The sequence below is a fragment of the Lemur catta genome, chromosome 20 (assembly GCF_020740605.2).
Source record: "Lemur catta isolate mLemCat1 chromosome 20, mLemCat1.pri, whole genome shotgun sequence".
NCBI classification, from domain to species: Eukaryota; Metazoa; Chordata; class Mammalia; order Primates; family Lemuridae; genus Lemur; species Lemur catta.
The window spans coordinates 32,807,010-32,831,513 of NC_059147.1; the positions used below are offsets into that span (position 1 = coordinate 32,807,010).

At 54.2% G+C, this 24,504-nt stretch overlaps 2 protein-coding genes across 2 annotated transcripts; both read left to right on the forward strand.

Annotated features, from left to right (window-relative positions):
• Positions 1-8,194: 8,194 nt before the first annotated feature.
• Positions 8,195-11,077, forward strand: FOXC2 (forkhead box C2). Its single transcript, XM_045533116.1, has one exon. The coding sequence runs from the start codon at positions 8,704-8,706 to the stop codon at positions 10,207-10,209; it is 1,506 nt and encodes a 501-aa protein (XP_045389072.1). The 5' UTR covers positions 8,195-8,703; the 3' UTR covers positions 10,210-11,077.
• Positions 11,078-19,700: 8,623 nt separating this feature from the next.
• On the forward strand, positions 19,701-22,933 carry FOXL1 (forkhead box L1). Its single transcript, XM_045533135.1, has one exon. The coding sequence runs from the start codon at positions 19,910-19,912 to the stop codon at positions 20,954-20,956; it is 1,047 nt and encodes a 348-aa protein (XP_045389091.1). The 5' UTR covers positions 19,701-19,909; the 3' UTR covers positions 20,957-22,933.
• Positions 22,934-24,504: the final 1,571 nt, after the last annotated feature.

Sequence of the window (24,504 nt, forward strand, 5' to 3'; positions counted from 1 at the left end):
AAAGTCCTCACAACAAACTTGTGAAACAGACAAAAGCGTTGAAGACCCACTTTACAGATACGGACGCAGCAAATGAGGTGTGGGTGTCTGAGCTTAGTGCCTTAGGCATCATATCTAAATATAATTTCTGCAACAGCCCTCAGAGGCAAACACACCTCCTGCTCCTCCTTCCCCCTCCTCTGCTCCTTCTCTTTCCTGCCCTCCGTCCGCCTGAACCCCGCCTGCATGTCCTCCTGCGGTGACTTGCTGACTTCCCATTGCCTCCACCTAGCGAGGCCCAGACGTCTCACCTGGGCAGCTGAGCCCGTGCTGGACTCCGGCTTCCACATCAGCCCCGTCTCTGAGCCGAGCTGCCTCCCTCCCTCCTCCGAATGCGACTCCGCCCGTCTCCTTGCAGGTTTGGCTCATGTCGTTCCCATCCCAGAAGTGCCCTCCTCCACCCTTCACCCCCCACAATTTTTGCAGTTTAAAAATTCTACCCCAACAAAAATAAACCCCAATGTAAACTGGACTCCAGGTGATAATGATGCGATCACGAAGATTCATAGCCTGTAACCAAAGCACCCTCTGGTGGCGGCGTTGGTAACAGGGGAGGCTGTGCAGGTGCGGGGATGGGGAATGTGGGAAATGCCTGTGCCTTCCACTCAATTTTTCTGTAAACCTAAACTGCTGAAAAAAAATTTAGCCTATTAAAAAAAAATCCCACCCCAAATTGGCCTGTCTAGTAGCGAAAGGAAAGGGTGGGGCTTCGACAAACTTCTCTAACACAGTGGCGAGTCAGCAGACATGGTGAAGGGGACAGCAGGATGAAAGTGAAGACGTGTGACTTCAAGGCAAAAAGCAAGGAAACCTGCAGAAGAAATTAAAAAAAAAAAGTCGTATTGGAAGTTGGGGTGTGAAGGGAGGATCGGGTCATGCGGCACAGTGCTCTGGGATCATCAGGTGGACGGGAATGCTAATTTCCGATGCACCGTGCCCAGGGTGTGATGGTTACACAATCAAGATAACCGGGAATGATTTGGGCCGTGTTTTAGAACATGCCCCTGGCACATGGGAACCAGCCAATTTCTGCAAAGTAAACTTATTAGCATCTTTAAATTCAGAGCAGGAAGCCAGGGGACCACAATTCAAGTTGCCCAGAGGAGAAATAGCAGCAAAGTCCCCTCCCCTTTTTGAGACACACTGTGACTGCCAGAAGGAATAAAGTTGAGTTAATGGTCTCTGTGTGTGGCGGAGGGGAGGATGCGGTCCTGTTCATTTGGGGTCTTCTGCACTGTGGGGTTTTAGCCATGTAATTAATGTATGATGTGCACGCTTGTTAACGACCAGTGTAATCCCTGCTCTACTTCACGCTGTGAGCAGCCCATTCATGTCTCCCGTATCTGAAACTGCGCAGTACAGAGAAAAGTGAAAACATTCTCTCTTATGATCCCTTTTATGGTGAACTTTAATAACACGTAGTTATTTAAAGTTGCATCTAATGATAAATGTAACGTTGTTTTGGAAGCTAATAATTAAAGAAATGTTTGAATAACGTTCTCCCTCCGCCTCCCCCAGCCCCCCGCCAAATTCACATTTGACAGATTAAATACAGGTTTTCCAGTTAAATTTGAATTTTGGATAACAATGAATGTTTCTTTTAGTATAAGTATGTCTCATGCAGTCTGTGCGCATCTTTACTTTTATTTGCTAAGTCTGCAGCCTCAAGTGTCAAGGAGGAAGGACATTTGCGTGTGAAGTTTTTCTTACCCAGGTTTCCAGGCCCGGCTTGGTTGGCAGCTTTTCCCAGAAGCGTAGGTGGCTGCTCTGCCCCCCCCCCATCTGACTCAGCCTGGCTTGCTCAGTGCAGCCCCCCTCCTGCAGGCAGCTGTGTGGCAGGGCCAGGCCTGCGGTGCAGGGTTGAGCCCAGGTGTGCAGCTCGCCGGCTGTGTGAGCCTGGGGGAGCGACTGGACGTCTCTGCGCCACGCTCTTCATTTATAGAGTGCGGATAGCGCACGACTGGCATCCACCTCTTGATGCTTCAGTACGCAGGTGGCACTTAGAACAGCACCTGGAACTCAGTGGGGGCTCTATGTTTGTTTGGTTAAGATAAAAGTTTCCACCTGTCATTGCTTGGGCACCTGCCCCAGCGTGGAAGCCCGGGAGTGATGACTTTTCCTCCTTCCGTCTGCAGCAGCCGCCTAAAATACATGCCAGTAAATGTTTGGATGGAATTCTGGGGTTGAACCGCCGCACGGGAGATAAGGCATGTGGTTCTGGCAGCGGGAGGCAGGGGTGTCTCTGAAGCCCCCAAGTGACATCTGGTCATTCAATTTTTAATTAGGGGCACAGAGGCTGTGCCAGCAAGAGCAGCAGGACTCGGGGCAGACCAGGTCCCTGCCTGCCTTCCCAGCATGGGGGGCGGGGTAGAGAACAAACAGACGCATGAATAAGACTGCGCCAGGCAGGGTGGTCGGTGCCCCCGAGAGGATGAAACTTCAGGGCAGGGATGGGGGAGATAGGTGGGTGGCTGGGGGCAGAAGACTGGGAACAAGGGGTCCGGCAAGGGGCGTGGCAAGTGCAAAGGCCCTGTCCGGGGTCCAGGCTGGGCTGCCATTGGAAGTCCCCTGTGTGGGCGCACCGTGCACAGCTGGGGGCTTTCATGAACTCTTAAAGGTGCAGAGCGTCCTGTGCCACTACTGGACTCGTTCCCCTGGGGGGTGGGGCTCTCTGCTCTTGGCTTGTTCAGTCCTTCATGTGTCCCACGGGGGCCTCACTCAGTTATGGCCACCGTGAGACCCCAGCACGAGAGCCAGTGGTCGCTCTGAGGCACTGTCTGAAGCTGCCCCCAGCTTGTCAGTTTCGAGTCTGGCTCACTCCCTGGGGCTGAGAACATTGTCCCACAGGTGCACATTCAAAGGCAGTCAAAACCCTCCTGACCTCCTTCTCTCCCTTCCCTTCTCCTCCCTTCTCCTAACGCCAGAGTCCTGTCCGGCCTCCCGGGGAGCAGTCGGCTTCCTGCAGGCTCTTATCCACCCCACAGGGTTACTCATGGGGTTTCAGGTTAATGACATAAAAAACTAAAACCTCATACACATTGAGTCGTGTGTGGCCAGAAGTCATGACTTCACACATACACTGTTGAATGTGTCTATGTAGTTAGGAAGTTTCCATATGGACTATTTTTATATATACAGAAGTTTCTATTTTAAGTTTTTAAGTCACTAGTTTCCAAGGCCCTAACTCTTAATCTCGAAGAGGCAGCAAAGAAATGGGTTAAGAGATTCCAATTCCATTACTTGGTAAGCTGCAAGACTCGGTTTAGTTATTTATGATTACTAAACCTCAGTTTCCTCACCTGTAAAATGACGGTATTAATAGTACCTACCCCTAAAGAGGATGAGGTAAGATGTCGTGATGCCAGGTACAGTAGGTAGGCACTGCTGGAGCTTCGGAGAACGGGATTGTCACCACCAGCTGGAAAGGTAGGACACGTATGACAGACATGAGCCCAGGCTGCCCACCTGCCTGGGCATGGGGAAGACTGCACTTCCCATCCCCTGCGTGCGTTGGGAACCTATGACCAGCTCTGGCCTATGACTTGTGAACAGAGGTGGTTGTGGCACTTCCAGGCTGTAAGACTTAACTCCAGGTCCGGATCTCCACCTCTTCCCCCTGCCAAGATGACAGGTAGTCTTTGAAAACCCAGGCTCCTAGTGACATTGATGAGCAGAGCCCCCTGCCAACCTAGGGCTGGCTCACGAGGCAGTCACTGAAACTCGAGGTGTTTGTTACCAAGCCTAAATCAGCCTAAACCAGCTGATATGCATGGAAGCCAATCATGGTGACACAGATACAGGGCAATAATTTAGGACATGCATGAAACCAGCAGCATGGAGAAGCATGTAACCAACTCTCCTTAGAAAGCAACATATGTATATCTTTAATATTATGTTTTGGTGCTCTATTGAATCTCTTGCATCTTTGGTGGTGTTAATTGTGGCAATGTCTGAATCATAAGACACATAAACTCCTTAGAGAATCACCATTTTTTTTTTTGTAACCACAGGTTATTGTGACAAACTCCATAGTTGTTGATGCTTGTTTTTCAGAAACTTCCAGAAGAGGAGAGGGGGATACTGGGCCAAGTGGACTCTCACTAAATATTGTGAAGTTCCTTCCAGGGAAAGACCTTTGCTTTGTGTCCACCCCTTTTTAAATTTTCAGAGTAACAATAGTATTTTTCTCCCATTTTTTATTTTGAAAAATTTCAAACTTACAAAAAAAAAAAATGGCAAGAACGGTACAATCGACACCCACATACCATAAGTCTAATAACTGTTCTCATTTCATTACATTTGCATCACCTCACACTCTCCTTCTCCCTTTCCCCCTCCCCCCGCCAATTTAGCCCTAAACGTTTTGAAACATACCTTCTAGAAACAAGGACGTGTTCTTACTTGACCACTCAGAATTATAACACTCAAGAATCTTCCCCTCGATGTGAGATTATTATCTAATACACACCCCAGATTCCAATTTCCCCAAATAGCCTCAAACTTATCCTTTATTAGTTTTTAAAATTTCTTCCATGTAGGATCAGGTGTCACATTTAGTTGTTGCGTTGCTCTCACCTCTTTTAACCAAGAACAGTCCTCACACACCCAGCTCTCTCTCCTCCCTGACTCTGCCATCTGTGAATGGTGCCACCTTGGAAAAGTCACACTCAGTAGAATGAGCTTGGACAGTTTTCATCAGGGAGACATGTCTCGTCCCCAAAAAAGATAATTTCTAGAAGCTGGATCACAAGGGATGTTTAAGAAGCGGCATTGACTTGGTGTAATCCCAGGGCTTGTCGGTTCTCCAGTAGCCTGGGAAGCCTGGTACTGCTCTGCCATCCGGGCCCCTCCCCGAACACGGAAGGCCCCTCGTGAGCCCAGAAGAGAAATGTTTGAAGGATGTTGGGAAGAATGAATTGAAAATAGAGACAAAACAAAACGCCTTCCCCCTGTCCCCTCTTTGAGTGAGTTCTCTGTCGTGCCTCAAAAGCAGAAGGGCTGCAGACCCAGCTAAAGCCTCCTCCTTGCTAAGGCATCACTCGAACCCGGGTCCAGAACTCCCCGAAACTCACACCACGCCTGGGGCAGAAAGTTGCAGCCAGAAGACAGGGACAAGGCAATTTGTTCAAAAACTCTGGAAAAAAAAAAATCCAGACTTCTAACCACCTAGGAGGTGCAGATGTTATTTGCTGCACACCTCAGCAAATTTCCTTAGAGAAAACTTCTTGCTCCCAGAGCAATTTCAAAGGCATTTTTGTCTCCCAGCAGCCCATGTTCCGACCCGGGCGAAGCTGCTCCGGCTCGGTTCGGAAGGCTCAGCTCCCGCCGTGCAGTACACAGGCGCGTCCGCGGGGTGTCAGCACCTGCCCTGCAGCCGGGCCCCGCCGGGCCAGGCCTTGGCCGCAGTTCCCAGAGTGGCCACAAGATGGCGCCAACGCCCGCGGAGTCCGCCGAGCCGCGCGCAGGTGGGGCCGCGCCGGGGACCTGCGACGCTGGGCTGGACGGCGACTGGGGTGTCCCCTGCCTTCAGCATCACTTATCACCCCAGTAACGCAGGGGCCATCTGGGGCCCGACTCCGCTCGCAGCCCCGTGACAAGGCCAGAAAGGCGGGACATCAGCAGGGAAACTGCAGCCCCGTCCAGGATACCTGGCAGATCACAGAAAAGCTCGGAAACAGGGTTTCTGCAAAGTTCAGGTGTGTGGACGGCGGTGTCGTCATACCCTGAGCGGACATCTCCCCCGGAGTCCTACTGAGCGGAAAAAAAATAACCCAATTCCAGCGGCAAAGCAAACGTCTCTCACCTTTTCTGTCTTGACTATAATAAGGATTTCTTCCCTCTCGCCTCTAATTTTTTTTTGGGGGGGGGTTGGTTAATATACTTGATGCTCAATTTAGTTCTTTCAGATGACATTGGTTTAAACCTGCACACCCTTGTGAATACAAACACAGGCAGAAACTGACATTTTCTCATTTATTTTTCATAGTTTTTTAGCTATTTTAGGTTTTGCCCTGTGCTGTGACAAAGCTATTTAAGCGCACACACCCCCCTTGTAAAAAGCAGTGTAAATAATATTTCTCCTGGAAGCAGACAGACGGAGGACTGTTTCTTGATCAATAGCCTGCATTTCCAGCAAAATTGCGAGAACTCAGTGTGCCTGTCGTGCACTCCGGGAGAAAGGCACTTTTCTGCTAGAGTTCTTATTTTTTTTTTAATGGATGTGAAAATACTAGAGGTATTAAAAATAATAAAGTCATAGTAGGAGTTTAGGGTTGGGGAGACGGCTCAAATCATTTACCTGTCAGTTGAGAACTGGGCGGCTTCATTTTACTTTGTTTCAAAAACAAGTAGGGGGAGGACGATCAAGTTAGAGAAAGTGCTCTGAAAATTCATAAAAAATATAGTGTTTTAGAAGGAGAATATTGAAGGTAATAGGAAACCGTTTTGTGCTTTCCCTTTGATTTTGAATTCGTCAGGAGACAAAGATAATGCACATGAATATTTTCTTTTGTTCTTTTATTGGAAATAAATGAGATGTCCCGGGCCTCTTTGACTGACCTCCTCAAAGCTAAGAGTGGGGAGTGGAGCCTCTGACACCCTTTTGCCGGGAATGTGCTAAACACCGGTGGGAGAGCTGAGAAGGGAGAAGGAAACCCGAAATATAAATGGTGTTTTATCTGAAGTCCTTTTCCCTACCTAACCGGATGAACAACTTCCAAAATTCTGGCCAGCTAGAGGGGTGTCCCACCGCTTCAGGGGAAGTGGGTGGCAGGAGATCTGATTATTGGAGGTGTTGAAGGAATAAATAATCAGTCCACAAATAAACAAACTGTCCGGGATTCCTCGTGGGAACGAGAAAGCTTTGAAGGGCGAGCACCTCCAAGTCGCTCCAGGCCAGTCTCTCGGATAATATACTCCCGGAGGGGTCTTTAACCGTTTGCAATCGCTTACCCGGTCCCCCCACGGAGCCCCAGCTCCAACTCCCCTTACCAAAATCCAACAAAACAAAAAAGGCTAAAATACAGAAACTCAACTTGGAGAATTCCGAGGGGGCTTTGGCAGGAGCGGGAGGTGGGGACTGCGCCCCGGGGTCGGCGCTAGCGCGGGCGCCGGCCCGGGAAGCCTCCCCGCTCCAAGCCCGCCGTGTGCCCCGCGAATTACGCGCGGCTTCGGCCAGAGCCCCCGCGGAAAGCAGGCTCGGGTTTCCTCTCGCCCGGCTGAGGAACTCGGGCTCTGCCTGGGCCCGGTGTCGCTGCTTTGTTCGGTTCTGTGGGCAGCGCGGGAGTCAGCGTGTCGAGGGGAATTTATATCTGGGAAAAGGAAGCCGGAGTCGGTGGGCTGCAAGTGTCTACGCGGGAAAGGGAAGGGGGAGATGAGCGGGGTTATTGAACACTGTTCCCCACAATCCACCAAACTGCTCTTGGTGACGAGGATGACTGACCGAATTCGAGGCGAATTTAGAGGTTTAAATTCTCAGGACGTTGCTACCTTCGCGCTCGGCCCTTCCCCTATAGACGAGGGCCTGACTCCTGGGCGCGGGCGAGGGGAGTTCGGCTTCTATCGTTTGCCTCTAAAACCTCTGTAGGTTGTTCTTGACGCCTCTGAACCTGGAACTCGCTGGCGACGGTCATTTGATTAAATGAGACTACCACTAGGCCAGGCCCTGGCCGGTCCAATCCGGCACATCCGCTTTGAATCCATTACTCCTGGGCCCCGATAATTAGGAAACCTAATCATTCGCTTCATCACTCATTAATGAAGGTGTCCCAGGATCTCTGCTACTTGCGAGGTCTTTGGGGGAGACACTTGACTACGTTCATCAATTCTATTTTATGTTTCAAACCAATTTTTTTTTTTGCAAAGCAACGTCGCTATTTTTTTGTTCTGAATATGTGGGCCCATTAACCAAAATGTGATAATAAAATAAATCTTAATAAGCTCTAACTTTTTTTTTTTTTTTTTAAGTCTTTTCAACTTCAGGCTGAGCTGCAGAAAAGCCCAGTGCTGCGCGCCTGGGTCTTAGAGCCGACGGATTCCGGCGCTCCTCGCCCTGATTGGTGCCAACTCCCCAGAGCTGCCGGGCGATTGGTCCGCAGTTCCGGGAGGGGGCGTGGCCCGAGGAAAGTAAAAACTCGCTTTCAGCAAGAAGACTTTTGAAACTTTTCCCAATCCCTAAAAGGGACTTGGCCTCTTTTTCCGGGCTCGGCAGCGCAGCCGCTCTGGACCGCGGCTCGTCGACCCTCGGCGCTGCCGATTTGCCGGGGGGCTTGGAGAGCCGCCTTCCCGCGTCCTCGCGCGGAACGGGGGTCCGGCCTCGGTCCACTGGGCCCGCGGCGCCTCCGCTCGGTCCCGGCCGCCCGGCCCGGCTGCCACCCGGCGGGTCCCGAGCGCGAGCAGCGGGCAGGGGCCGGCGCCGCGCTCGCCTCCCGGGCGCGCCCTCCAGGATGCCGATCCGCCCGGTCCGCTGAAAGCGAGCGCCCCTTCTCGGCCCGATCGCCGGCGCCTCCTCCACCTCGCCCCGAGCTTCCCGGAGCCCCGGCCGCCCGCGCTGGTCCCTTCCTCTCTCCTCTGCTCGCTGTCGCTGTCGCTCTCGCTCCCGGGCCTTCCTCGCTCCCCGGCCGCAGCCCGTGCGCGCAGGCGGTGGAGAGCCGTCGCAGACGCAGCATGCAGGCGCGCTACTCCGTGTCCGACCCCAACGCCCTGGGAGTGGTGCCCTACTTGAGCGAGCAGAATTACTACCGGGCGGCGGGCAGCTACGGAGGCATGGCCAGCCCCATGGGCGTCTACTCGGGCCACCCGGAGCAGTACGGCGCGGGCATGGGCCGCTCCTACGCGCCCTACCACCACCACCAGCCTGCGGCGCCCAAGGACCTGGTGAAGCCGCCCTACAGCTACATCGCGCTCATCACCATGGCCATCCAGAACGCGCCCGAGAAGAAGATCACCCTGAACGGCATCTACCAGTTCATCATGGACCGCTTCCCCTTCTACCGGGAGAACAAGCAGGGCTGGCAGAACAGCATCCGCCACAACCTCTCGCTCAACGAGTGCTTCGTCAAGGTGCCCCGCGACGACAAGAAGCCCGGCAAGGGCAGCTACTGGACGCTGGACCCGGACTCCTACAACATGTTCGAGAACGGCAGCTTCCTGCGGCGCCGGCGGCGCTTCAAAAAGAAGGACGTGCCCAAGGAGAAGGAGGAGCGGGCCCACCTCAAGGAGCCGCCCCCCGCGGCGTCCAAGGGCGCCCCGGCCGGCCCCCCGCTGGCGGACGCCCCCAAGGAGGCCGAGAAGAAAGTGGTCGTCAAGAGCGAGGCGGCGTCGCCGGCGCTGCCGGTCATCACCAAGGTGGAGACGCTGAGCCCCGAGAGCGCCCTGCAGGGCAGCCCGCGCAGCGCGGCCTCCACGCCCGCCGCGTCCCCCGACGGCTCGCTGCCCGAGCACCACGCCGCCGCGCCCAACGGGCTGCCGGGCTTCAGCGTGGAGAACATCATGACTCTGCGAACGTCGCCGCCGGGCGGCGAGCTGAGCCCGGCGGCCGGGCGCGCGGGCCTGGTGGTGCAGCCGCTGGCGCTGCCCTACGCCACCGCGCCGCCCGCCGCCTACGGCCAGCCGTGCGCGCAGGGCCTGGAGGCCGGGGCCGCCGGGGGCTACCAGTGCAGCATGCGCGCCATGAGCCTGTACACCGGGGCCGAGCGGCCGGCGCACATGTGCGTCCCGCCCGCCCTGGACGAGGCCCTCTCGGACCACCCGAGCGGCCCCACGTCGCCCCTGAGCGCCCTCAACCTCGCCGCCGGCCAGGAGGGCGCGCTCGCTGCCGCGGGCCACCACCACCAGCACCACGGCCACCACCACCCGCAGGCGCCGCCGCCCGCGCCGGCTCCCCAGCCACAGCCGGCCCCGCAGCCCGCGGCCGCCGCGGCGCAGGCGGCCTCCTGGTATCTCAACCACAGCGGGGACCTGAACCATCTCCCGGGCCACACGTTCGCGGCCCAGCAGCAAACTTTCCCCAACGTCCGGGAGATGTTCAACTCCCACCGGCTGGGAATCGAGAACTCGGCGCTCGGGGAGTCCCAGGTGAGCGGCAATGCGAGCTGTCAGCTGCCCTACAGGTCCACGCCGGCGCTCTACCGCCACGCAGGCCCCTACTCCTACGACTGCACCAAATACTGACCTGCCCCGGCCGTCCCTGCCCCGGCCCTGTCCGCTTCGCTCCCCGGGCCCGACCCTCTCAGACAGTTAAGGCTGCAGAGACCAAAAAAGAAACAAAACATGCCCACCGACTTTTGCGCAGACGCGGCAGGCAGCGGAGAGCCCGGGCGCGCCAGCCCTCGGCGGTCTGCAAAGCGTGCAGGTAACTCTATTCGCCGCCCCGTTTCTGGGATCCCAGGAAACCCCTCTAAAGGGACGCAGCCCAACGCAATGAATATCGATTTTAAAATCCCCCTCCCCTACCAGCATGGCTGTGCTCGGCTCCACTTGGGGTTTCAAAAGTTAAGTTATGGACCAAATCCCGTAGCGACCCACTAAGGACTTTCTGTAGAGACCTCCACAGGTGTATGGGGGTCTCTATGGATAACGTATGTGCTGTGTGTAATTTTAAATTTCTCTAACCGTGTTGTACAAATGTGTGGATTTGTAATCAGGCTATTTTTTTTTTGTTGATGTTAAGAGCCATTAATATAATATTTAAAGTTGAGTTCACTGGATAATTTTTCATCTTGCTCAACCATTTCTAACTGCCAAACTGAATTCAAGAAACCTATGTGGGTTTTGTTTCTTGTACAATGATGAGCTATAATTCTTTTCCCAGTTGTAGATCTTTTACAAAACAAGAAAATAATTTATTTTTTTTTTGTTGGTGGATAAAGAAGTCAAGTATCTGATACTTTTTATTGATAAAGTGCGATGGTTTTGTACAGTAGATTCCACCTTGAGTATTCCTTAAAAAACACAAAAATTTTAACTTCATCTGTGTTTGTCTTATGTGGTCTTAATTGTTGTACTTACCTTAAAATAAACCCATGTTGTTTTTCTGCCCAAAGTTCGGACAGTGTTTGTGTTCTTGCAGGTTTTGAAAACAAGGTGTGTTTGCAAACCTACCTGTTCTGATTATTTTTGTTATACAGGTGGGCATTCATGCAGATACATAAAGATGATCACAGGAAAATGGGAGCAGTCACGTATTGTCTTGTTTAGTGACAGAAAATGCTTTCTGATTAATTACAAAATCCCACTCTGGGATTTTTTTTTTTCCTGGAGGCAATTCGAGAAACCAGCCTGGTTGGACCCAGCCGTCTGAAGGGCGGTGAGTGGTGAGTTTGTTGTAATGCATTTTGTTAAATGCAGGAAAACATGCCAGTTGTAAAACAAACAGTGCCACTCCACCTCAGTGTCCAGCTGTCCCCAAATTAGGAGAGAAGGAAGGAAGGATAAAGGGTTCCCATTTGCTAACAACAACCCAGGGTGAGTGCTGTTTCCCCTCGATTTCCTAAAATGCGGGCTTCCTTGCCCACTTCAATGGTTTTCCAGAAAATTTGAACCGGGCCAGTGAAGGTCTGAGGGTGACTGATTCTCCAGCATCTAATGTTTATCCCTTTTGGTGGCCAGATCAGAGGGGAGTTTCGGACTGCCTTACTTCTCAATTCAACTTCTAAATCTTTGCCCTCATTGCAGTGAAAAAAATTTAAAACCTCATTTACCCTTCAAAAATAATTTACAGTGCTTCCATACCCTAAGTGTATTAACTTTTCCAAGATGTTACGTCCTAGAGATATTATTTTTCAATTTTAATATCTCTTGTCTTTTAAATTTTTAGTAGCAACATAGCTATGTGGCTGGGGAAAAGGCTTTGTGATCTGTTTCACTGGCTGAAACCTACAATCCCCCCCGCTGGCCTCTCCGTGTGAATTTTGGGACCAGAGCGCCACCAATTCCCACCCCAGCAGGTGAGCTGTATTTTGCCAAGGGTGAAGTTCTTTGTGAAAACATTTCAGGAGATGACGATTTTGCCAAAGGTGATTTCGATTAATGCAGTAGCACCGAAGGTAACCTGGGTGTTGTTGTTGTTGTTGTTTTAAGCACGGTATTTTATCTCTATGCTGTGTTGAAATAGAATTAGGGGAAATTTGAGGCATAATAATTTTCCCCATATGTGCAATGCAGATTCTTTCAAACTGTGGCCCTAGAGGTGGCACATAGTTAAGATGTAACGGCTGTGTTATGTTTTATTCCATTTCACAACGTGTGGGAGCCGGGGTGCCTGGGTGCTTGACTCTCAGCCGGGCCCAGGCCAGGCGGCTTTGGTTGCTGAGCAGCAGGCGGAGGAAATTAAGGAGGTGGGTGGGGGGCAGACCCTCGCTAAGAGGCCTGAGCTCCTTGCCCCCTTCTGCTACTCTGGTTTCATTTTGCTTCTGCTCTCTTTGTGCTATTTGCCCCAGGAAGAGAGTAGTGTACTCTGGACCCCAGGCAAGCTGGCTTTCTCCTTCCCCAGATGTTTCAAAGAGGTGTCTCTGAAAGCTGCCTTCATCTTAAGATTTAGAACCCTTGGTGCCCAATTAATGACAAGGCCAGAGACACACATCGGACCTGGAGGAGGAGAGAGGTGCGATGGTGAGGGTGGGAGACCCCCTTCTACTGCTAACGAGACCATGCTGGGCTTTTGGTCTCTGGAAAGGTTTCTTAAAGAAGTCCCTGCAGTGTGGGGATGGGTAGCTCCAGAAGGTTCCTCCTACCCCTTGTGAAGGCCACAGGGTGGGGTGGAGGTTGGGGGGGGGTCCTTCTATTCCCCTAGGAATGTGAACAACTGGGGAGTTGTATTCGCAGGTTTTTCCAGGCCTCCTGAGGTGGTAGAGAGCCAGTCTCCTGGGGTGTGTCAGGCCTGGTTGCTTCGGGACACACTCAGTCCGAGGCTGCGGGGCCTGGGGTAGGTGCGGGTCAGTGCCGGGAGCCTGGCCTTGTGCTGTGGGCTGGCTCCGAGCTCTGCTCACCGTGGCCTTCGGCAGCTGCAGCCGGTGTGGGCCGTGGGCCTAGGGGCTTAACGGCATCTGTTGCTCCCCCAGCAGAGTGGGAAGATCACACAGCATGACGCTGTGAGCAGCACAGAGCTAAATGGCCCGAGGGACAGTTGTGTGTCGTTGTGTCTTGTCAGCCATCCTGCTCGTCTGCTGCCCAGCACGCAAAAAGCATGCCCGAGTGAGCAGGGCCTGGCAGCCCTCGATTTACTTATCTGCTGCCCCTTCCTTGGCCATTTGGTCCTAGGGAAGCCCTGGGCCTTTCAGGAAACGGGGAAAGGAGTTTGGGGATGGAAGGGCCGGAGTGCCCGCCCCAGGCTGCTGGGACTTGGGGCTGGGGTGGCTCTCTGCATCCGCAGAAAGGCAGTTTGCAGGAGACCTGTCCGACAGCCATGTTCCTTCCTGACCCAGTAAGAAGCTACGGATGGGCACATCACAGACCTTGCAAATAAAATGAAAGTAACTGGAACATCGTGACATAGACTGTCTCCCATAGAGTTAACCCTGCGTCCCCAGCTGGCTTTGGCTGGGTGGACTATGACTCTCACTAGAGTCCAGTTTTGACAGATAAGGGCCACGTGGGGAGGCCCCACGGGCTCTGAGCGCCCCTCACATCCCCAGCCCCAGAGAAGCTGCAGCTGGAGCAGCCCCCCTAGAATCGGGCTTCGCGTGAGACTCAAAGGCTGAGCCCCAAGCTCACAGCCTTCAGGAAGAGGGACTGCTGGTGACCCGCCATGCCCAGGCCTCTCTGAGAACAGGCTCGGGTCTGTGGCCAGGTGGTCCTCACTGCCCTGGATCAGGTGGCCTGTCCCTGCAGATTCAAATCCTGCTATGACTTGCATCCAGGAATTGCTTAAGCATTGGGCTAGGAACGAGGAGACCACGTCTCGCTGCGGGCACGAACCACCAGGGACTCCCTCGCTTCAGTCCTTCTACCTGTAAGATGACCAGGTGACCAGGGTCACCTGCTTTTTCCTTCTGGGCACAGCCGGGGCTCCTGCAATGGGCCCGGCCCTATGCCATCGCCCCCCCCTGAGGCCGAGCACCCAGGTCAGAAGTTAGAGGGAGAAGAAAATAAAGGGTCCTGGGAACACGGGCACTCGGCTCATAAATCTCCTGGGGTCCATCTCCTCCCTTCACCCCAGGGCTGCCTGGGGGTCGCTGCCAGTGCCGGGGGACGCTGGGAGCTGGGCTCAAAGCACAGAGAGCAGAGCTCCCAGTTTGCCCCTGGAAGCGACCCTGCTGGTTTGGGATTGCCTCCTCACTCCTTATGCCACCCTCAAATCCAGAACAGCGGGTGTTGGGCAAGGTTGGCTGATGGAGCCTTATTGTTCATGGAGAACCTGAGCTGGGTGGAGACAGAGACAGTGAGAAAACACACCCAGTGATAAATGGGCACAACCAAGTTCCTCGGGAAGGTGCTGGGGTCTGAGCCTGTGGCTGGCACCTCCGCATGGCATGTGTGCTTGTGTGGGCCTGGGACTGTGCATTCCTGTCTGACTCTCACGGTGCAGCAAAGGAGGGTCAGTTAGAGACCTGAGGTTTTATGCTTCAGGTCCTGGGGGCTAGAAACAGCTGGCGCTCTGGGGTCCAGTGCCTCTGTTCCAGGTGAGTGGGACAGGCTGGTCAGAGCGCCCAGCCGTCCCTCCCCTCTGCCTCCCGGTAAGTGAGTGCCTTCTTGCGCCACATACTTGAAATGCTTTCCCAAACTTTGAGAAGCATTCCCTGCCTCCTCCTTCTTGCATGGCCTCAGCTCCACGTTTGAAATGTTTGCTTTCTGACATAGACATGTAGGGAAGGGGGCGGAACATTTCAGGGGAGTTTGGAAGGCCAGCAGCCGCAGTCAGGGACAGCCACCGGGCCTGGGAAGAGGCCACTTACCTTTAACCTGTGCTATACTTGTTCAACATTCCCGCATTACAGTGAAAGCAGAGTGCTAGGGTTGTTTTTGTTTTTGTTTTCGTTTTAAGACAGGGTCTGCCGCCCAGGCCCAGGCTAGAGTGCGGCGGCGGCGGCGTGATCATAGCTCACTGCAACCTCCAACTCCTGGGCTCAAGCGATCCTCCCGCCTCAGCCTCTAGAGTAGCTGGGACCACAGCCATGAGCCACTGTGCCCAGCCCAGAGTGCTAGGTTTTTCCAAGTGTCAGGCTTATGGGGACTTAATCCTGGGGCTGTGAGTTTGTGAAGAGCTTCAATGGAGGGAAGGGGTGCGGTTGACAAGGGTGCTTTAGGGGATGGGGCTGGAGGCTTCCCCCTCACCTGGGTCCTGGGGTGCAGCTTGGTGCTCCGGCGTCTGTCTGTGCCCACCCGGGCTTCCACCCTGTGGGCTCTGCCCAGGCCACCGGCCTTCGCACTCCCAGCACCCTCTGGCCGAAGGTCTTGCTCTGCCTCCTGTGGTTTTGCAGGCGGCGTCCCCAGTGAAGTCTCTAAGGTGGAATCCATCCGCACCAACTCGGGCTCTCCTGAACAGGCCCACTGAGGGTTCACGTGGCTGCAGCCAGGTTACCTTAAGCTCTCTGGGCTGGTTTCTCAACTGAAAAAAATGACAGGATCATTGAATAGGGTTATCGTGAGGATTCGTGACCCTAACACAGGTTGGCAAAGTGCTCCCGTGGCACCCTGTCCCTAGTAAGCGCTCACTGCTCACTGTCAGCTCTTAGGACTTACCTGGAGAAGAGAAAGGATCCTTTGGTCTCAATTAACTGGTACATGGGCCATGCTTTGGGCAGGGCAGTGCGTGTGCCCCAGCTGCCCCTGTTCAGAGCCTCTCCGTCATTTCTGAGAACAAGGTGAGCCATACAGAGGCCATCTGGAAAATCCCGCCCTGCTCTCCGGGCCCCACTTAGCTGGCTGGGCCAGTGGCCGTTCCCTGCACGTCTGGGACGCTCAGGCTCACTTCCCTCCAAGAAAACCGGAGAGGACCCTGCTCCCCAGCTCTGGAAATCTTCCACCTTTTCACAGGAAGTTGGGGGGAAGAAAGGGGTTTTGGTGGGATGTAAGTGAGGATTCTGGGGTTTCCAGCTCCAGGTGCCGCACACCTGTCCTCTCTGGAGGGCCCCCTCTGCTGTTGTCCGCTCCAGACACTCTCTCTTTGAGCACAACCATGTGGGTTCTGATCCCTGTTCTGCCACTTGCTACCTTTGTGGTCTTGGGGTGTTCTGTGCCCAGCCTCAGTTTTGTCATCTGTAAAATGGGTGACACCCATGCCTTTCTTAGATGCTGTGAGGATGAACGAGAACTCCCACAGGGCCCTGAGTGTTCAGCAGCTGTTATAACACCATTGTTTTTCTGTCTTTGGAAAAACTTCCTCATGGGAGACCTGAGGCGAGTTAATGTACTGGGTTTCAGTTTCCCGGTCTGCAAAATGGGAATGACAACAGTTTCTATTTCTTAGGCTTGCTGTGAGGGTGGCATGCATCAATACATTTTAGTTCCCAATATTATTGTTCTCACCTCTGTTGGTGATGTTTTTAGGTTGTCAGTAAGGTGACTGAGCTAAGTCCTGCGCCCTGCCACCCTGTTCTTCTCAAACACATTGCACCTACGGTGGAATCATAGGCATACATATTTATACACACATATAAAAGCTGTTAACTCTCTTTAAGCTTGGAAAAATGATGCAGATATCTGGAAAGGTGACACAGATGTCATTAACATGGGTGTCTGTTTTTATCTTCCCGAGGAGCAGGGGAGGGTGGATGCTGGGGGAGGCCTGAGAGGAGCTCTAGTCTCTCCCTGTCAGCCCTTGTTTCCTCCCCTGCCTGGGCTCCCACCTGCCTCCCCAGGAGCGCACATGCCTTTGTCCCAGGACTGGGAAAGGGGCTGTGCGCCCTCATCCCAGCTGAGCCCAGCTTCTGCGGAGCCCCTGAGTTGGAAACAATGCTGTCGTCTGGAGCATCCGGGCAGGCCAGAGGTCTCAGGTTGGGAGATGGGTTCTCACCAACTGACTTCGGAGATGACGCGCTTTTCTGGGATCTGAATGCTTATGAACCTGCAGGGAACTGTCAGTGTCCCTATCTGGCTCTCTGGGACACCCACTCCGCCCAGCTGTGTCCCAGGCTCAGCCACCCCCACCAGGCCTCCGCTGCGTCGTCAGCCCACGGAGCCTCCAGAGCCTCCGCACGAGGGCGCATCCGCTCCCGGGCGCCAGGGGCTTGTGCCTGCACTCCCCGGAAACCTGGAAACGCGCCCCGGCGCGGGTTCCTTCCAACCTCGGCCCCTCCGGGCTCAAGTTACAAACTCTTCACCTGGGAGCCCAGAATTTATCTCCGGGCCCAGCGCGACACCAAAGTTCTACAGCTGAAACCTCCCGGAGATTTGCAAAATTCTGCAAACGCACAGCCTGGGTGTGCGCCTCCAAACCGCAACTAGAACTCTGGTATTTTTTTTTCTCTTCACTGTCTGTGTCCCGCCCACCAGCCGAGCGTGTCTCCGCCCGCGTCCGGCCCATGACCAAATTGGGCGCTATTTATTATTGTACGAATTCAAGCTCGGATTTGCCTTAGAGTTTAGAGGACGCGCCGGGACAGCGCGCGCTTCGGGAGAGGCAGGGATGTGCGTGCTGGACTTCGGGTGCCTGGGGACCTCCAGAAGGGGCTGTGGGGCGCGCAGGTGGGGGAGAGGGTTGCATGGTGGCACCGCTTTATCTCTCGGTCGGGATCTATTCGAGCAAGCGCGGAAGTTGGAAACGGGAAACTGGATCCAAATTTGAAATTGCTGGGGGCTCGCTGGTCTGGAGAGGTTGAGTGACCCCAGAGACTGTGGGGCCCGCAGACAACAAAGGCGCGGGCACTGGGGTTCTTTTGTCACCCCAGAGTCGAAAGGGGTGCGACGGTGAGAGCGAGGGGAGGAGTCCAGAGAGGACAACGCCCCGCCCCCTCCCGGCTACAGGGCCACCCCCAGGACCCGGGCCGCCAGGCTGGGCTGCACGCTTGGCCTAGGCAGAAGGGCAGCGCCGCCGAGGGAGGCCTGGAGGCGTCCCAGGGCCTGGCCGCGCTCCCTCGGGCAGTGCCTGCACCCAAACCGGTTTCTCGACCCCCATCGCTACTTCCTTTTTGGTATTTAAAACTTATGGGCTCCCCTGCGGCCTGTTTATTCCATGAGTCAGGGTTCCCCAAGCAGAAACTCTGGGGTCCCCACTTTGGCGGAGGATGCTCCCCTCTTTTCCGTGTTCGGAAGCTACCAGAGCACTTGCAACCAGTCCCCAACCTGGTGTCATCTCTCTGTGACAGTGGTGGTGGCAGGCACTCGCCCACCCCAGTTAGTGGGCATTTAGTGTCTCTCGCAGGCTCCCAGGAGGTCCCTGTCACCTGTGGGCCTCACTCCTCTCCTCTTTGGGATGGCCGCAGGATTTATTCAATGGAACGCTAATTCAGTTATCACAAGTGTTTTCTACTTTCTTTAAAAAATATTCGGTGGCGGTCGTCAACAGGAAGTCGTCAGGCCCCATGCCCTGCGCCCCTTCCCCAGCGCCTGGAGTCGGGGGAGAGATGCCTCCTTGGGAGTCCGCATCATCCAGGACTTTGGATTCAAACCGTGACGTGGCTCAATGTAAAATGAGACGGGGGTGGGGGTGCTTACACCCCAGGGTGGGGGTGGGGCAGGGCAAGCGGCTTCCCAAATGCTTAATGTAATCAGGGGCCAGCTGCGTGCACTTGTAAAGTTGTTATAACCTCCCCCTTGACATAAACAGGAAAGCCCAGAATATAAAGCAAAAGACCCGCATTCACAAATATGGGCTCTCCCGCCAGCTGCCAAGCTCCCCTTTTATGGTGTTTCTGGCTTGCAACCTTAGCCCCACCAGAGAGACCTTAGCTTCCCCCCAAATTCTCCAAACAGGTTTATTTTGAAACCTGCCTCCACGGAGCTTTGGACCAGGTACCCTGCTGCCTCTCTGGCTCCCCAGTGCCCAACGCCTTCCCTGCCAGGGAGGCCGGGTGCCAGGACCCACTTCTGTTCCTCTGATCCCGGGTGAGCCCTGTGGGCGGGGAGGGTCCTTGGGTACTGGGTCCCTAGAGAGTGCCGGCCTCCCGCAGGGTCCACCAAGTGTCTCTCCAGGCAGGGCTGCATCCCCTTCCCCACAGACACCCAAACTTCTAAGGTAGACACACCTCCCCATGTCTAAACGGCTTCAAGGACCTCAGAAAGCATTTTACTAGACTGTGCCATCTCTGCATCTCCTGTTAAGCCTGGGAGAAGAAAAGACCTTCTGTGGGAGGCGCTGGGGTTACGGGGCTCCCCCAGGACAGCGGTAAAAGTCAGCCCTGAGCGCCCACCCCCAACTCCATGGCTCCTTCCTGGCCAGGCAGACCCTGCTCCGAGCCGCCGCGTCCACATCCTGCCTCGCTGACTGTGTGCTTACAGCGTCAAGGGGTGGACGTGATATTTCAAACATCAGATCAGTGCGTTTATATATTGGGTGCCCGGAAATTTTTCCAAATAAACACAGCTTGATTCAACTTGGGTGGGCGGACTTATCAACAGACTAATTCTATAAACAAATGAAGGAATAGCCCCGAAACCGATTGGCTGGTATCAAAAAGACACGTGGAGGGAAAAGCTTGGAGTTTTTCAGCAATGAAATTTTAATTAATGTGGGTGGGCTGAGAACACAACGACTGTTTATCATAGACAATTTATTTTCCAGCGCTAAGTCAACATATAATAGCAAACTTACAACAATTATTTAACATTTTTAAAGCCATGAAGAAGGGACAGAACACGGAGCGGCAGGGGAGAGCGGCGGAGCTGGAGGCAGAAGCACGGCCGGCTCCCCGGGAGGGCCCTCGCGGGGCAGGGCGCAGTCCCTGAGCCGCCCGGTCGCCTGCGTCGCGGGGAGCGCAGCGCCGGGCCGCTCGCCATGAGCCACCTCTTCAGTCCCCGGCTGCCTGCCCTGGCCGCCTCGCCCATGCTCTATCTGTACGGCCCCGAGAGACCCGGGCTGCCTCTGGCCTTCACCCCCGCGGCCGCTCTGGCCGCCGCGGGCCGGGCCGAGCCCCCGCAGAAGCCGCCGTACAGCTACATCGCGCTCATAGCCATGGCCATCCAGGACGCGCCCGAGCAGCGGGTCACGCTCAACGGCATCTACCAGTTCATCATGGACCGCTTCCCCTTCTACCACGACAACCGGCAGGGCTGGCAGAACAGCATCCGCCACAACCTCTCGCTCAACGAGTGCTTCGTCAAGGTGCCCCGCGAGAAAGGGCGGCCCGGCAAGGGCAGCTACTGGACGCTGGACCCTCGCTGCCTGGACATGTTTGAGAACGGCAACTACCGGCGCCGGAAGAGGAAGCCCAAGCCGGGCCCCGGGGCCCCGGAGGCCAAGCGGGCCCGCGCCGAGACGCACGACAGCGGCACAGACCCGCAGCCAGAGGCCGGGAGCGGGGCGGGGGGCTCGGGGCCCGCGATGCCCCGCCACGAGGGAGCGCCGGCGCGTCCCTCGCCCCTCGCGGAGGGCCCCTCTCCGCCCGCGCCCCTCCCCTGGCCCGGGCCTGCGTCCCCAGAGGAGGACGCGGGCGACGCTGTCCAGGGCGCAGCGGCAGGGCCGGTCGGCCAGCCAGCGCGCACGGTGGATGGCCCGGGGTCCCCTCCGCGCCCCGCCTCCCGCGGCTCCCCGAAGAGCTCTGACAAGTCCAAGAGCTTCAGCATAGACAGCATCCTGGCGGAGAGGCAAGGCCAGAGGCCGGCTGGAGGGGCTGGAGGGGACCAGCTCCCGGGGGGCGCCAAGCCGGGGCCAGGCAGCTGTCTGGGCGCCTCACTCCTGGCCGCCTCCTCCAGCCTCCGCCCGCCTTTCAACGCTTCCCTGATGCTCGACCCGCATGTCCAGGGCGGCTTTTACCAGCTCGGGATCCCATTCCTCTCCTATTTCCCTCTGCAGCTCCCCGACACGGTGCTCCACTTCCAGTAAAGCCAACAGTGGCGCAGCAGTTCTCTTCCCCGCCCGGTCTGAGCCGCCTCTGAGCGACGGGCCACAGCTCCCACGGCGGGGGAGGCAGTCACGTTCTTTTAAAATGATCTTTACCTGGGTCGGTGTGTGGGTTCCGGGAAGTGCTACCAACCTCTGCGCGCAGGTGGGCTCGCTGGCCCGCCTCCTGGCAAGCGGACTTTCCCCAACAACCTGGAGCGGCTTCTGAGGTTTAAAAAACCCGGTCCGGAGGGGACTTGGGGATCACAGACCCCCTACCGCTACCGCGGGAGCAACAGAATTCCTTGACATTAGGTCGGTCGAATGGCGTGATCCTCGCTGCCCTCCACAGGTGCTGTGCGTCCCGGTCCGCCGGCCCAGCAAACAAGCCACGCGCCCTCCACAGGTGCTGTGCGTCCGGGTCCGGGGCGCCCAGCAAACAACCCGAGCGGGACATACAGACTCAAGTGTGGTCCTTTCAACCTGGGAGCCCCAGCCTGACTGTCCCAGCTCAGCTGTCGCTGTGTGGCCCAGGATTTGGCTTTGAGCCCAGCTGGGTGGTGGGTGTTCACAGCTGGTTTGTGCCTGAAGCCCAGTTATGGGGTGCCAGGGGTCACCTCTGTTTTTCAGGTTTTCCGGGCCTGGTAAGGATTTACACCAATGTTAAGGTGGAAGTTGAGAAACCACCAAGAGCAATAACACTTGCTTTAAATAGAGAGTTTTCCTCTTGATTTCTCTCTAGACAGTAAAACGAACATGCTTTATTCTTTGTCTAAATACTTGACTCTTTTTCACTATAAACATTGCCCTTTGCAAACGTCTGTATTAACAACTTCTATTAAGAAAGTGCACTCTACCGTATAGCATCGTGCTAGCTCAGTAGTCAACACACGCGCTCTGCAGCCCATGTAACCAACAGTAGCTTTTGTTTTTAAGGGGTCTAAAGATTTCAAGGGACAGGACAAGCGGGAAGGGTTCTAGGGGAACAGAATATGCCTCAGATGCTGTCAGAGGTTTGACACTGTGGCTTTTCGAGAGTCAAGCTTGGTTTTGCTACATTTTCCAGAGTCAGGTTGGGAAGGACTACATTTAACCTCTACAAAGTTAGACGGGGCTTACGAACAGGAAGCAGCTGGAGAGGGAGATGGGCACATAGAGGGGAAGAATGAGGGGATCTGCTGGTGTCTGCTGGAGGGGGCTCCTCTGGACCCCAAAGGACGTGAGGCTCGATGGTGGGGTCTCTCAGGCTCTCCCGGCCTCCAGAACCCGCGGCCTGAAGCCTGCCTTGCTCTCCCTGCCCCTTCCAGGCAGGCCTGGAGGCTGAGGTTAAATAAACACCTTAACGAGGCAACTAGAAGTCTGCGGGAGGGTCTGCAGCAAAGACCCGGTTAAGAAAATTGAGGCTTTCACAGAACTTAGGGGAAATGCACCCAACCTCTCAGGGTAGCTGTGTTTGGGTTACCTTGAGGTCTCTGAAACTCAGTTTCCTGAACCTCCCAGTAAATTTTATTTTACCTGATGTGAGCAAGGCACAAAACATCATGAATTCTTGGAGATAGGCTGGGAGGAGGGGTCTATAAAATAATTTTAAAAATAGTTTCCAGGACTTGTGTAAAAGCGATCACAAAGGTTATGCCGAGAGGGCCTGCTGGCCGGTGCGTGGGAAAGCACTTCCCAGGCAGGCGCAAGAACTCAGTCATCGGGAGGCACGGGGCTGGCTTTCTGAAAAGGCATTTGTCCGGCAGTGCCGTGCCGAGCCCTGGGCTGCTGATGCACAGATGTTTCCACGACGGGGTTCCACCCAGACCAGGAGCACGCCTTCGGTGAGCTGCAGAGAATCCTTGGTTTGAAGGACTTTGGTGAGAGCCCACGTTGAGGGCCAGGCCCAGTGTGATTAGCTGAAGATGTGGAGGGGCTGTCACTGGATATTTTGTTATCCCAGACTCTCAGCCTCTGCGAATAAAGTTGTTTTTTCATTAACCTCTCAGTGACTGGTTCAGTGGGTTACTGGGGGGAAATACACAAACAGTGGCGACGAAAGAGGAGACGGGATTATATTTGAGAATCGTGTCAGCATCTCAGGAAGCTCTGGCTTCTGCGGGGTAAACACAGACCGAGGGGAGGCCGCCCGCTCCGCAGACAGTCGGGGGAGTGATTCTGCTGTGCTGAGTGCGTTTTTAATTTCTTCTTTTTCCTTGTTGTGGTTGCTGTGCTATCGTGTGTGTTTTTGGTAATTTGTGATGGCTCTTTTTTGAAGAAGCAAATAATACTACTGTTTTAAAAGGATCCCATTTTAAAGTTACAAGTCAGAAAAGTATTGTATAAAGATTATTTTTATGGCACAGACAAAATGCAGGAGTATGTGTCTACTTTGCATGTTTATATACACATGAACAGAATTTCTACCTAATCCCCACTTTTGTGTGGTTTAGAAAAGCTAAGAGAAATAGACAGTGAGATCATTTTCTGTGTAATCCACGATTCCACGTATGTTCTTTCCTACTGAACAGAAAAGAGGGGCTTTGGGTCTTAGTAACTCGGATAGCTGTTCTGATGTTCCAGCTGTAATCGTTGGCTTAACAAGACCAAGACATAGTTTTACTCTTAATTAAAACAAAATCTCAGCTATATTTAGGATAAGCCGGCAGCAAGCTTATCCTTCTACTCTTATGCAACCTGAAGGCAGAGTTCTCTGCTCTCACTGGAACAGAGGTAACAGATTCCGATTTCTGTAAATGAGCTTTGGTTCAAGCCCTGATTACACACACTGCACACACCGTGCACACACACACACACACACACACACACACACACACACACAGGCTGAGTGCACTCATTGTAATGGGTGTTACTGCAGGCACATGTATGATAATATAATCTGTGTATATACATATGTATATGTGTGTATGTGTGTGTATGTATACATTTGTTCTGCACACAGGAATGCTCAGAAATTTATCTTTTCTGCTCAGATAAACTGCTGAGTCCTTTGAAATTAACCCAAATATTGTTACTATTTGAAAGATTTTGTTTTTCTATACAGTTTTTCATATAATTTCTATACAACTCTAATAGTTTTATTTTTCTACATAGTTTGAACCAGGGATAACTTATTTTTCTGTGTGTTATTATAGTGAAACTAACAAAGACTTTATAAAAGAATCTTGGAAGACATATCAGCTTTGAGAACTTTCCTTTGAGGAAAGAGGACAGAGGCGTTTGGAGAGGCCTTTTGCTTTGCTGGCTCTTGTAGAAGCTGGTGGCCTCCGGGGTCTCTGACCCGCCATAAAATTTTTGAGGCTCTGAGCAGGACGTGGTTAGCCCCTTTCGGATATAATCGTGCCTCCCTGAGATGGGGCTGCGGGTGTCTCTGCCATTTCTCAGAGTGGTGCGGGCACACCCAGTGTGCGTTAAAGAATCAGCCCCATGCAGTTATTGTTACGGCTGAAAGCCAGAGCCAGCCTGCCCGGACGTTGATAGGCTAACGCTAACATCACAAAAGTGGGCGACATTTCCAGTAGTCGGTTGCACCCAGGAGTGAGAAAATCGGG